The sequence below is a fragment of the Loxodonta africana genome, chromosome 25, assembly GCF_030014295.1.
Source record: "Loxodonta africana isolate mLoxAfr1 chromosome 25, mLoxAfr1.hap2, whole genome shotgun sequence".
Classification (NCBI taxonomy): domain Eukaryota; kingdom Metazoa; phylum Chordata; class Mammalia; order Proboscidea; family Elephantidae; genus Loxodonta; species Loxodonta africana.
This window is the reverse complement of record NC_087366.1, coordinates 2,350,921-2,363,354: the sequence shown is the minus strand read 5'-3', so window position 1 is coordinate 2,363,354 and position 12,434 is coordinate 2,350,921. Positions and strand designations below refer to the sequence as shown.

The 12,434-nt window shown below is 35.7% G+C and overlaps 1 protein-coding gene across 1 annotated transcript in view; it reads left to right on the top strand.

Annotated features, from left to right (window-relative positions):
• The window catches only part of LOC100654789 (complement factor H-related protein 3-like), a 54,355-nt gene extending 51,293 nt beyond the window's left edge, over nt 1-3,062 (top strand). Inside the window, exons 5-6 of the mRNA XM_023549163.2 lie at nt 1,458-1,640; nt 2,406-3,062. Coding sequence (XP_023404931.1) covers nt 1,458-1,640; nt 2,406-2,617 — 395 coding nt within the window. The 3' untranslated portion in view covers nt 2,618-3,062. The remainder of the gene's footprint in view (nt 1-1,457; nt 1,641-2,405) is intronic.
• Nucleotides 3,063-12,434: the final 9,372 nt, after the last annotated feature.

Genomic DNA, 12,434 nt, shown 5'->3' with positions numbered 1-12,434 from the left:
ATCCATAGTGTTGCTCCAGCTGCTTTCAAGATTTTTTTTCTTTTACTTTACTTTTCAGCTATTCGATTAGGATGTATCTTGACACAGATTTCTCTGAGTTTATCTTGTTTGAAGTTCATTCAGCTTCTTGCATATGCAGGTTTATGCTTTATGCCCAATTTGGGAAATTTTCATCCATTTTATTTTGAATATTTTTTATCCCACTCCACACTCTTCTTTTCCCTCTACTTTTACATTGGTTAATATTTATTATTTTATAATCAAGTTTTGGATTCACTCTTCTGTTATCTCCAGTCAGGTATTGAACTCAGTGAATTTTTCAGAATGTCTGTTAGCATATTTTTTAGTTACATAATCCCCATTAGATTTTAATAATCCTTCTCGGGTAATTTCAACATCTGAGTCATCTCAGTGTTGACCTCTGTTGCTTGTCTTTTCTCTTTTGAGTTTTTCCCCAGCCTTGATATTATGCGTGATTTTCAGTTGTATCCTGTACCTTTCGGGTAGTGTGTTTTGAAACTCTGAATTCTATTTAAATCTGATATTTTAGTAGACCTCCATTACTGCCGTGCAGGGTGCAAACCAGGCTTCCTATTTGGCCTCATTGACACCATGGAAAGGGAACAGGTGCCTTGTTACCTCAGGGTGTGAGTGGAAGTCTAGACCACTCAGCCCCGATGATCATGAGAGTGGGGATGATGGTCTTTATTTCTTCTCTGGTGATATTCTAGAGTAGGTAGAGTATTGTTCAAAAGATTGCTGTCTTGCTAGGCTACTCCTTTCCAGAACCTTTGGTTAGAGAAAGAGACTCTTCTTGGAACTATTCTGTCTGAACTGGATATCGATTCTGGGTTGCAGCCTTCTCCAGTGCCCAGTTCAGGATATACAGGAGACAAAAAGGAAACCCAAATAACTTACTATCATATGGTTCCTTGAGCCCCAAGGTCCAACTTCTTCTTTTCATCTTTCAGAGTGTTCTTACTTTGGTTTTATATAATATGTCAAAGATTTTTAGTAATACTTAGCAGGAGTACAAATACACATTTTTTATTCATTGAATTTTTGCACGGAATTGATGTTTCTTTTGTAATAAAATAAAAAATGGCTAGAGACCCAATAGACACCACAGTATGTCATATAACAGAAAGGGAAAAATTCCTTTGTTTCTCTTGGCTATGAATTTTTCTGCATATATTCATGAAGAAAAAATTGATACTGTAATACTGCAAAGCAGACATGTTTATTAGTGTTTTAGTGTATTTTAAAGTAGGATAAAAGGAAGAACTGAAAAATATTGTAGCTCTCAATTTATATGATTAGAATTCTTCAGTGAATCATTTCTTTCCTCAGAAATTTTACACATTATGTTTAATTGTATTTTGCCTCATTTTAATCTGTTTATTGATCTGATATCTCAATAAATCATATAACATATATATGTATATATATATATTTAGATTCTGAAGGAAAATGTGGGTTCCCTCCACCTATAGAAAATGGAGACATAACTTCATTCCCATTACCCACATATGCTCAAGGATCAACAGCTGAGTACCAGTGCCAGGCCTTCTGTGAACTTCAGGGCGACAAACATATAACGTGTAGAAATGGACAGTGGTCAGAAGCACCAAAATGCTTAGGTAAGTACTTCAGTATTCTCCTGCACATGGAAAAATCAGAGTAATGAGGAAGATGTTTTACTATTTATACTATATAAATTAGTGAAGAACCATTTTGTTGAATACTTGACTTCCAAATATTAATAAAGCAAAACCTGTTGCTATCGAGTCAATTTTTACTCGATGCAATTCCACGTGTTACAGAGTAGAACTGCTCTGTAGTGTTTTCCCATGTTGATATGTGAGGATATGAAGTTTTGTAAATTCTTGCTGAAACATAGATATGAACATTTCTTTAGTCAAAACTCTTAATATAATTCATGTTATGATTCTCTGATAATAACATCTAGTTATCACTCGGTAAGTATGTCATTTTTACATCATTTACTAGTTTCAAGTTCCCTGGGTGGCACACAGAATTTGCACTCATCTACTCACTTAAAGGTTGGGGTTTGAGCCCACCAAACAGTGCTGTGAAAAGAGGCCTGGCAATCTGCTCCTGTAAAGAGTACAGCCAAGAAAATCTATGAGGCAATTCTATGGTATAACATATGGGGTTGGATTAACTTGACAAGTCATGATTGACTTGACTTGCAATAGGTTAGGTTATGTAGGTTTACCATTTTCACAATATGTAAATATACATGGTGATTTTTCACAGAGACAGTTTGGAAAGATTTAGAGAAAGAATTCCTGAACCATTATCTAACATTCTACTTGAAACTCTGAAAGTCTGTGAAAATAATTCTTTGTGTACTAATAAGTTTTGTTTGTTTTTTCTTTCAGAAGCTTGCGTAGTATCGGAAGAAATGATGGAAATGCATAATATAAAGTTAAAATGGAAGTATGACAAAGGAATTTATTCAAAAACAAGTGATACTGTTGAATTTACTTGTAAATGGGGATATACGGCAAAGACACCGAGAGCGACTTTTCGAGCAAGATGTCAGGAAGGGAAGTTGGAGTATCCCAGTTGTGAAAAATCATACTTTGGTTAAAATGTGCTTATATAATCAATATACATACATATCCTCAATTTTGTATTATTAATCTAGTTTTTGCAATTTTATTTTCTAAATGTTGTCATTTTATTCATAAATGAGAATTTGCATTAAATATTAAGTAAATGATGTAATTATAATTCGAGAGACCAATATCTGACACTAGAAAGCACCATCTTAAAACTTGGCAAACTGTGAAGCTATGTGTCCTGTTCCTAAAACATCCTTGGCAAGATATTAGAGGGACTCATTTTAGTATCTGCTTCAGTCCATCACTTTCCTAAGTCTCAAAGTTTTTGACATAATGTCTGAAGCTTTCTAAGGCTCCCTGCTTCAGAGGAAATGGAAAAGATCTGGTGGTCTCCATCTTCAAAATAATGTTACATGACTGACATGTAAAAACCAAACTAAGTCAGGCCCATGTTAGTAACAAAATAGAAGCAATTATTTACCAGTTCTTAATATTGGTCTACTTATCTATCTATAGATAAATATGCCAAAAAAGATCAAATGTATGGTTTTCTACAAGATGTCTAGCACACTTAATAATTAAAAGTAATTATAAGGAGAGACTAAAATCGAATTGTGTTTATAGCAATCATAAAACACTGACATAAAAAGTGATAAAAATCCAATATCATGTCTAAACACACACACACAAATACATGCACACGATACTGTAAGCTCTGAATTAATGTCTACAGAAGAAAGATAGGCAGGAAAGTTGATAACATATTCCAATGACTATGTTTGGGTTAAGGTGACCTGATGGCACAAATGGCTGCTAACCCAAAAGTTGGTGGTTTGAACCCAGCCAGTGGCTCCATGGGAGAAAGGCCTGGCAATCTGTTTCTGTAAAGATTACAACCAAGAAAACCCTATTGGTTCTACTTTGTCACACAGGGTCACTATAAGGCAAAATCAACTCAAAGGTACCCATCAACAATATCGTATTTGAGTTTAGAGATAATAGGAGCAAGTATTAGTGTTTAACTCCTTTATCCTTGCCTGTATTTTAAATTTTTAACATATATCATATTTGAATCACAGGAATATTTTAAAATAAAGATGGCTAAAAAGGCAACAAGACTTTGTAAGTATCATACAGCCTAATAATATTTTCACAAAGAGTGTAGAAGAGTTTTGGTAAATATTCAACAGTAAGATTGAGAAATACAATTTTTATGTTCATACAGTTCAAATAACTTCAAATACTTAATATACTCTTTACTAGAAACATTTTTAATTTCTACAAAAATACAAAACTTTTAAAGAGTAAATCAAGTCTTACAGAACTTAGAAGACATCTGTAGGAACTACAGCACTAAGGGAGCTGGGTGAAGAGCTCTCCCTGTTCTTTTTGTTGTATATCAAGAAGTCAGGAATTTCATTTGCTCAATTTGTCACAATCAATTATAGTCATTTCTTCCTTTTGAGGCCAAATTACTCCAAATTTGGCTAATGAGTGCCCCCAAAGCTGGCTCCTGACCGTATCTGACATATCCCCATTAGTCTTTGCACATTTCTCCTCTTGTAGTACAGCACAATGTTCTCAGCTCACTGTGTCCTTCTCCTGCCCATCACCTGCTATCAGGCATCTTTCCATTAGCTCCGATACTTTTATTAGAGGCCTGGTGGTGCACAACTTAAGTCCTTGGTTACTAACAGAAAGGATGGTGGTTCGAAGCCACTAGCTGCTTCCATGGGAGAAATAAGTGGCAGTCTGCTGCCATAAAGATTTATAGCCTTGAAACTCTGTGGGGTAGTTCTACTCTGTCAAATAGGGTCACTATGAGCCGGGATTGACCCGATGGCACACAACAACAATTTAGACTCCAAGAATTGTGCACTATTGTCCTAGTTGAGAATGTTCAATTCTATTAAAATCTCATCACTTCCAGTACCTTTTATTGGTCAGATCTTTGAATTATAAATGACATTTAAAATTCAATTGGATTTTACAAGCAAAACTTAATAATACCGTTTTTAACTAACTTTGTAATGTATTTTCTTTTTACTGTTTTCTTTTCTTTTTATGACATTTATAAAGATAACATCCCCAGGGAAATGCTAACATTATTATTAAATAACAGCTCAACTACTGAATGAAAGTTAAAATTTCTTTGCATTTCTTTTGTCCGAGGATGTTTGCCTCTAGGCTGTGTGTGAGTACTCTCTTCCAAAACAACTTGTAATAATTCTGATCTTTCCATGGCTCCATTACCATATTGATGAAATTTTAAATTTATTTGCTCTAGTTTGTTTTAAATTTTAGGTTTTGCTTCTTCTTCCCTTTTTTAAATAACTTCTTTTTTAAACTATGAAGTATAACTACAAATTTCAGAAATTAAAATTATATGAAAGGGTCTTCGGTTAGTAGTCTTATTTCCATCATACCTCCTTCTACCTGTTCCCCCACTGAATAAAGTATTGTTTACCACGTGCTAGATATATGGCATATTTGTCTGTTTTAACTTGCATTTTGTTTATTAGGAATAAGGTTGAAAAATATCTAATTTTTTTTTTTTTTTTCCTGTCTCTTAATTTTCTCATTAAAGGCGTCATAGGGGTCAATATCTCCCTAAAGAGAACTTTGGTAGAACTTCCAGGAGCTGCCAAGGGGAGCACTGACAGAAAAATCACAGTGCACTCAGGAAGTTCAAAGCTGTGCCTTTCCCCAAATATTTATCAATCCAAGCCTGTGTTTCCAACTAACACAGATGACTTTTCCTATTCACCAAGTGTCCAGGGAAACCGTGTTAGAAGAAGGTGAACACAAGATCATTGTCCAGTGAAAACTGGAGAAAGAGTGTCTAGGTTTCCTAGGGGTGCCATAACAAAACACCACAAAGGAGGTGGCTTTAGAGAATAGAAACTCACTGTCTCACAGTTCTGGAGACTAGAAGTCCAGATTCAGGGCTTGGGCACTAGTATGCTCTCTCTGCAAACTCTAGTGGAAGACCCTTCATTATCTTTTTTGTTTGTTTGTTTGTTTTAGTTCGCTTTTATTGTGCTTTTGACAAAGGTTTACAGAGCAAATTAATTTCTCTGTCAGAGCAGTAAGTGTGGTCTTTTTCTGTGAGTTAGAATTTTGTGCTACATTTTTCTCTTGTTCTTTTTGGGACCCTCTGTTTTGATCCCTGTCAGAGAAGTCGGTGGTAGTAGCCAGGCATCATCTATTTGGGCAGGAATCAGTCTGGTGGAGGCTGTGGTAGTTGTGGTCCATTAGTCCTTTGGACTAATCTTTCCTTTGTGTCTTTTATTTTCTTCATTTTCCCTTGCTCCAGACAGGGTGAGACCAGTGGAGGTGGAGTATCTTAGATGACCACTCACAAACTTTTAAGACCCCAGACACTACTCACCAAAGTAGGATGTAGAACATTTTCTTTATGAACTATGTTATGCCAATTGAGTTAGATGTCTCCTGAGACCATGGTCTACAGCCTTCAGCCCAGTAATTCAGTCTCTCGGGGGGTTTCAATGTGTCTATGAATCTTTCATGCTCTTGTCTTGGTCAAGTTGTGCTGACTTCCCCAGTATTGTGTACTGTCTTACCCTTCACCAAAGTTACCACTCCTTTATTCTCTAGTTACTGTTTTTCCCTCCATACACTTCCCCTCCCTAGTAACCGTCAAAGATTGCTTTTTTTCTGTGCATATACCTTTTCATGAGTTTTTATACTAGTGGCCTCATACAGTATTTGCCCTTTTGTGACTGACTCACTTCAGTCAGCCTGATGCCCTCCAGATTCATCCAAGTTGTGAGATGTTTTACAGAGTCATCATTGTTCTTTATCTTTGGGAATCATTTCATTATGTGTATGTACCATAGTTTGTTTACCCATTCATCTGTTGATGGGTACTTAGGTTGTTTCCATCTTTTTATAATTGCGAACAATGCTGCAGTGAACGTGGTTGTGCATATACTTATTCGTGTGATGGCTGTTATTTCTCTAGGATATATTCCTAGAAGTCCAATTGCTGGATCCTATAGGATTTCTATTTCTAAGTTTTAAGGAAGTACCATATCGTTTTCCAAAATGATTGTACCATTTTGCATTCCTACCAGCAGTGCGTAAGAGTTCCGATCTCACTGCAGCCTCTCCAACATTTGTAATTGATTTGTGCCAGTGATGTTGTGGTGAGATGGTACTTTCGATCTGCATTTCTCTAATGGCTAATGATCATGAACATTTCCTCATGTGTCTGTTAGCCTCCTGAATGTCTTCTTTGTTGAAGCATCTGTTCATATCCTTTGCCTGTTTTTTAATTGGCTTATTTGTCTTTTCGTAGCAGAGGTGTTGGATTTTCCTATAGGTTTTAAAGATTAGACCTTTGTCGCATTTGTCATAGCCAAAAGTTTTTTTTCTAGTCTGTAGGTTCTCTTTTTACTCTTTTGTGAAGCTTTTGACTGGCTTAAGTGTTTAATTTTTAGAAGGTCCCAGTTATCTAGTTTATCTTTTGGGGTTTATGTATTGTTAGTTATGGTTTGTATCCTATTTATGCCATGTATTAGGACCTCTAGCATTGGCCCTATTTTTTCTTCTATGATCCTTGCAGTTTTCGGTTTTATATTTAGGTCTTTGATCCATTTTGGACTAGTTTTTGTGTATGGTGTGAGGTATGGTCCTGTTTCAATTTTTTGAAGATGATTATCCATTTTTGCCAGCACCATTTGTTAAAAACACTGTCTTTTCCCCCATTTAATGGACTTCAAGATTTTGTCGAAAATCAGATGTCTGTAAGTGGATGGATTTACATCTGGACTCTCAATTCTATTCCATAGTGCCGCTACCAGGCTATTTGGACTAACAGAGCTGCGTAGTGGTTTATGAGGTCAAGTAGTGTGAGTCCTCCTACTTTATTCTTCATTTTCAATGTTGTTGTTGTTATTAGGTGCCATCGAGTCGACTCTGACTCATAGCGACACTATAGGATAGAGTAGAGCTTCCCCATAGGGTTTCAAAGGAGCAGCTGGTGGATTTGAACTGCCAACGTTTTGGTTAGCAGCTGAACTCTTAACCACTATGCCACCAGATAGTGCTTTACTTATCTGGGACCTCTTCCTTTCCGTATAAAGATAATGATTAGTTTTTCTTTTCTTTTTTTTTTTTTTTATTGGTATTTGGATCAGGATTGCATTGTATCTGTAGATTGCTTTAGGTAGAATTGACATTTTCACAATGTTGAGTCTATCAATGATCATGGTATGTTTTTCCATTTATGTAGGTCTCTTTTGGATTCTTGCAGTAGTCTTTTTTAGTTTTTTTGTATAGGTTTTTTTATAACCCTGGTTAGATTTATTCCTAAGTATTTTATTTTTTTAGGTGCTATTATAAGCGGTATTGCTGTCCTGATTTCCTTTTTGTAGCTCTCTTTATTGGTGTATAGGAATCCAAGTGAGTTTTGTATGTTTATCTTATATTCTGCCGAATCTTTCTATTAGTTCCAGTAGTTTTCTTGTGGAGTCCTTTGGATTTTCTATGTATAGTATCATATCATCCCATAATATGGACAGTTTTACTTCTTTCTCACAAAGGTAGATGCCCTTTATTTCTTTTTCTTACTGTATTGCTCTAGCTAGGACTTCCAGCACAATGTTAAATAAGATTGGTGATAAAGTGCATCGTTGTCTTTTTCCTGTTCTTAGGGGATTTGTTTTTAGCCTGTCTCCGTTAAGAATGGTGTTGGCTGTTTGTGTAGACATCCTTTATTACGTTGAGGAATTTCCCTTCTATACCTATGTCATTGAGAGTATTTTATCAGGAATGGGTGTTAGGCCTTATTGAATGCCTTTTCTGTATCAATCAAGATGATCATGTGATTCTTTATTTTTGTTTCATTTATGTGGTGGATTACATCGATTGATTTTCTAGTGTTGAACCATCCTTACGACCTGGTATGAATCCCACTTGGCTGGGATGTATTAATTTTTATATGATGCTGAATTCTATTGGCTAGAATTTTGTTGAAAATTTTTGCATCTATATTAATGAGAGGTACTAGTCTGTAACTGTCTTTTTTTTTTTTTTTTTTGGTGTCTTTCCCTGTCTTTGGTATCAGGTTTATGCTGGCTTCATAGAATGAATTGGAAATATCCTTTCCTTTTATTTTTTCTGAAATAGTTTGGGCAGTAATGGTGCAGGCTATTCTCTGAATGTTTGTAGAACTCTCCAGTGAAGCCATCTGGGCCAGGGCTTTTTTTTGGCTGGAATTTTTTTTTATTATTATTACTTTTTCAATTTGTTTTCTTGTTATGGGTCTGGTGAGATTTTCGACCTCTGTTTATGTTAGTTTAGGTAGGTAGCGCGTTTCTAGAAATTTGTCCGTTTCCTCTAGGTTTTTTAATTTGTTGGAGTGTAGCTTTGTAGCACTCTGTTATGATCTTTTTTATTTCAGTTGAGTCTGTTGTAATGTCCCCCATTTCGTTACTTCTTTGGGTTTTTCGTATCTTCTCCTGTTTTTCTTTTCTCGGTTTGTCCAATGGTTTGTCAATTTTATTGATCATTTCAAAGAAACAGCTTTTGGTTTTATTGGTTGTTTCTAGTGTTTTTCTATTCTCGATTTCATTTATTTCTGCTCTCGTCTTTATTATTTCCTTTCTTCTGGTGGCTGTGGGTGTTCTGTTTGTTCAGGTTGTATAACTAATATTTTCATTTTGTCCCTTTCTTCCTTTTTGATGTGCACATCTATTGCTATAAATTGACCTCTGAGCACTGCCTTTGCTGTGTCCCAAAGGTTTTAGTATGATGTGCTTACATTCTCCTTTGATTCTAGAAATTTTTTTATTCCATCTTTGATTTCTTCTGTACCCAGTGGTTTTTAAGGAAGGTGTTATTCAGTTTCCATATATTTGATTTTTTTTCCAGTTCTCTTCCTGATAGTAATTTTTATTTTTAAGGAAGGTGTTATTTAGTTTCCATATATTTGATTTTTTTTTCCATTTCTCTTCCTGATAGTAATTTCTATTTTAATGGTGTTGTAATCAAAGGAGATGCCTTGTATTTTCTCAAAGTTTTGGTTTTTCTTCAGGTCGCTTTGTGCCCTAAGATGTGGTCTATTCTGGAGAACGTACAAAGAGCATAGAGAAAGGTTGCGTATGGTGCTGCCATTGGATGGAGTGTTTTTTATATGTTTATGAGGTCAAGTTGCTTGATTGTGGCCTTCAGGTCTTCTGTATCATTGCTGAGTTTCTTTCTAGATGTTCTTCTGCACTTTACCGAGAGTGATGTGTTGAAGTCTTCTACTATTATTGTGGAACTCTCGATTCCTCTTTTTTGCGCTATTAGAGTTTGTTTTATGTATTTTGGAGCCCTGTCATTGGGTTCGTAGATATTTATTATGGTTATGTCCTCACGGCGGATTGTCCGTTTAATCATTATATAACATCCTTCCCTGTCTCTTATGGTGGATTCTGTTTTAAAAGTCTATTTTATCTGAGATTATATTTCCACTCCTCTTTTTTGGTTTCTGTTTGCTTGATTTTCTTTTCCATCCTTTAATTTTTAATATATTTATGTCTTTGTTTCTAAGGTGTGTCTCTTGTAGACAGCATGCTAATGGGTCCTTTTTTTATCCATTCAGTCACTCTCTTTCTCTTCATGGGTGCGTTTAAGCCTTTTACGTTCAAGTGATTATTGATAGGTATGAGTTTACTGCTGTCATTTTGAAGTGATTTTTTGTGGTGCTGATATTTTCTTTGTTTTTCTTACTCTCCTGTGCTGAATTCCTTTTGTTTGTGACTTTTTTCTTTCATTCATCTTTGTAGATTTTGTGTTTACTGAGATTTTATATTTTTATTCTTTATTTTGATGAATAAAAATAGTTTTGTTAAATTTCTTTGTGTTTACCTTGAAATTTATCCCTATGTTCACAAGCTTAAACCAGTCTTTTATTACTTGACATTATCTTGAATTCCTCTCCATTTAAAAGTTCTATACCTACACCATTTTTCCCTCTTTTGTTGTTTTGATATTGTTGTCATTTACAGATTGATGTCAATGGATCCCTGTTGTAAATATTTTAGTTTTGTTTCATCCTTGAGTGTTCATTACGTAGGCTGGTATGTGGCTGATGCTGCCCCGTGTCCTAGTTTCAGGTTGTTATCTGCTGTTGTAGGTTCTCTAACCAAAGGACTCTCTTTAATAATTCTTAAAAGTTTGATTTGGATTTTCCATGTTCCCTTAATTTCACCTGGAAATGTTGTAATTTCACCATCATATTTGAGTGAGAGTTTTGCAGGATGTATTATTCTTGTTTAGCACTTTTAATTTTTTTATTTCAAGATTTTATACATGTCATCCTATTGCCTTCTTGCCTGCATGTTTTCTGGCAAGTAATCAGAGCTTAGTCTTATTGTTTCCCCTTTGTGACTTTTCATTTTTCTCAAGCTGCTCTCAGGCTTCTTTCCTTGTCTTTGGTATTAGCGAGGGTTGTTATGATATCTCTTGGTGATTATCTTTTGGAGTCTATCCTACATAGGGTCTGTTGAGCTTCTTGGATGGTCAGTTTTTCATCTTTCATGATATCAAGGAAATTTTCTGTCAGCAAATCTTCAATGATCTTCTCTGTGTTTTTCATTTTCTCCCTGTTCTGGAATTTTGATCACACACAAATTTGAGCTTTTGGTTTTATCCAATATTGTTCTCAGGGTTTCTTCATTTTTCTTCATTCTTTCCTCTGATTTTTTCTCAAAGCATGTGGTATCCAAGAATTTGTCTCTAATTTTGCTGATCCTGTCTTCTATTATTTCAAATTTGTTCATATAATCTATTGCATTGTCCATTTTTGAAATCATGTAGTTTATTTTTTTGATTCCCAATTCCTGATTTTGTATGATTTCTAGTAGGTTGCTTATTTTGACATTGTGTTCCTGTGTTATTTTCCTGAATTCTTCCATTACCTTATCTATGGTTTCCCTGATTTTGCCTACATTTTCCATTGTTTTATTTTTTTCCTTATTTTTATCTGCATTTTCCTTCACCTCTTGGAGGCTGTGAATTTTAGAGTTTTGAATTCCCCCTCTGGTAGCTCCAGTGCCTTTTTTCCTACCAGAAAGTCATCTGGTGTTTTGGTTACTTTCCAGAACCAGGTTCTCCTGTTTTTGTTTGTTTTTAAATATGTTTTGATATTGTCTGCTGTCTCTGGCCATTCAGAAATTATTTTCTTCATTTATTGATTGTAGATTTCTTTGTTTTATCCTGCTTTTTTGTTTTATTTGGTTGTATCTGGACAGGTTGGCTGGGTGCATTTTGTTGCTTGCTAACCTGTAGGCATGATACTTCTCACCATGTTTTCTAGGTAGGCAGGGCCGGTCACTCAGTTATGGTGTAGCATGGTGGGTCTAGCTGGTGGCAGGGGAAGGCATGGGTAATTTGTGGCATCAACTGGGGCCAATAGGGCTCAGTAAGGGTGTAGTGTAGGGTGGGTTCAAGGGACTGTCTCCATGGTTCTCAGAGGTGTGACACTTGGCATTTGGTACAGATTGGCAAGAGAAAAGGGAGAAGATGTGATGTGCAGAGCTAAGGAGGTGAGAGACAGAAAAGAGAGAAAAATGTAAAAAAAAAAAAAAACTGTCTTAGTTATCTAGTGCTGCCATAACAGAAGCAACACAAGCAGATGGCTTTAACACAGAGAAATTCATTCTAGTAGGTTACAAGTCCAAATTCAGGGTGTCAGCTCCAGGGCAAGGCTTTCTCTCTTTGTTGGGTCTGGAGGAAGATCCTTGTCCTCAATCTTCCCCTGGTCAAGGAGATTCTCAGGAGCAGGGACCCCAGTCCAAAGGTTGTGCTCTGACCCTGGTGCTGCTTTTTTTG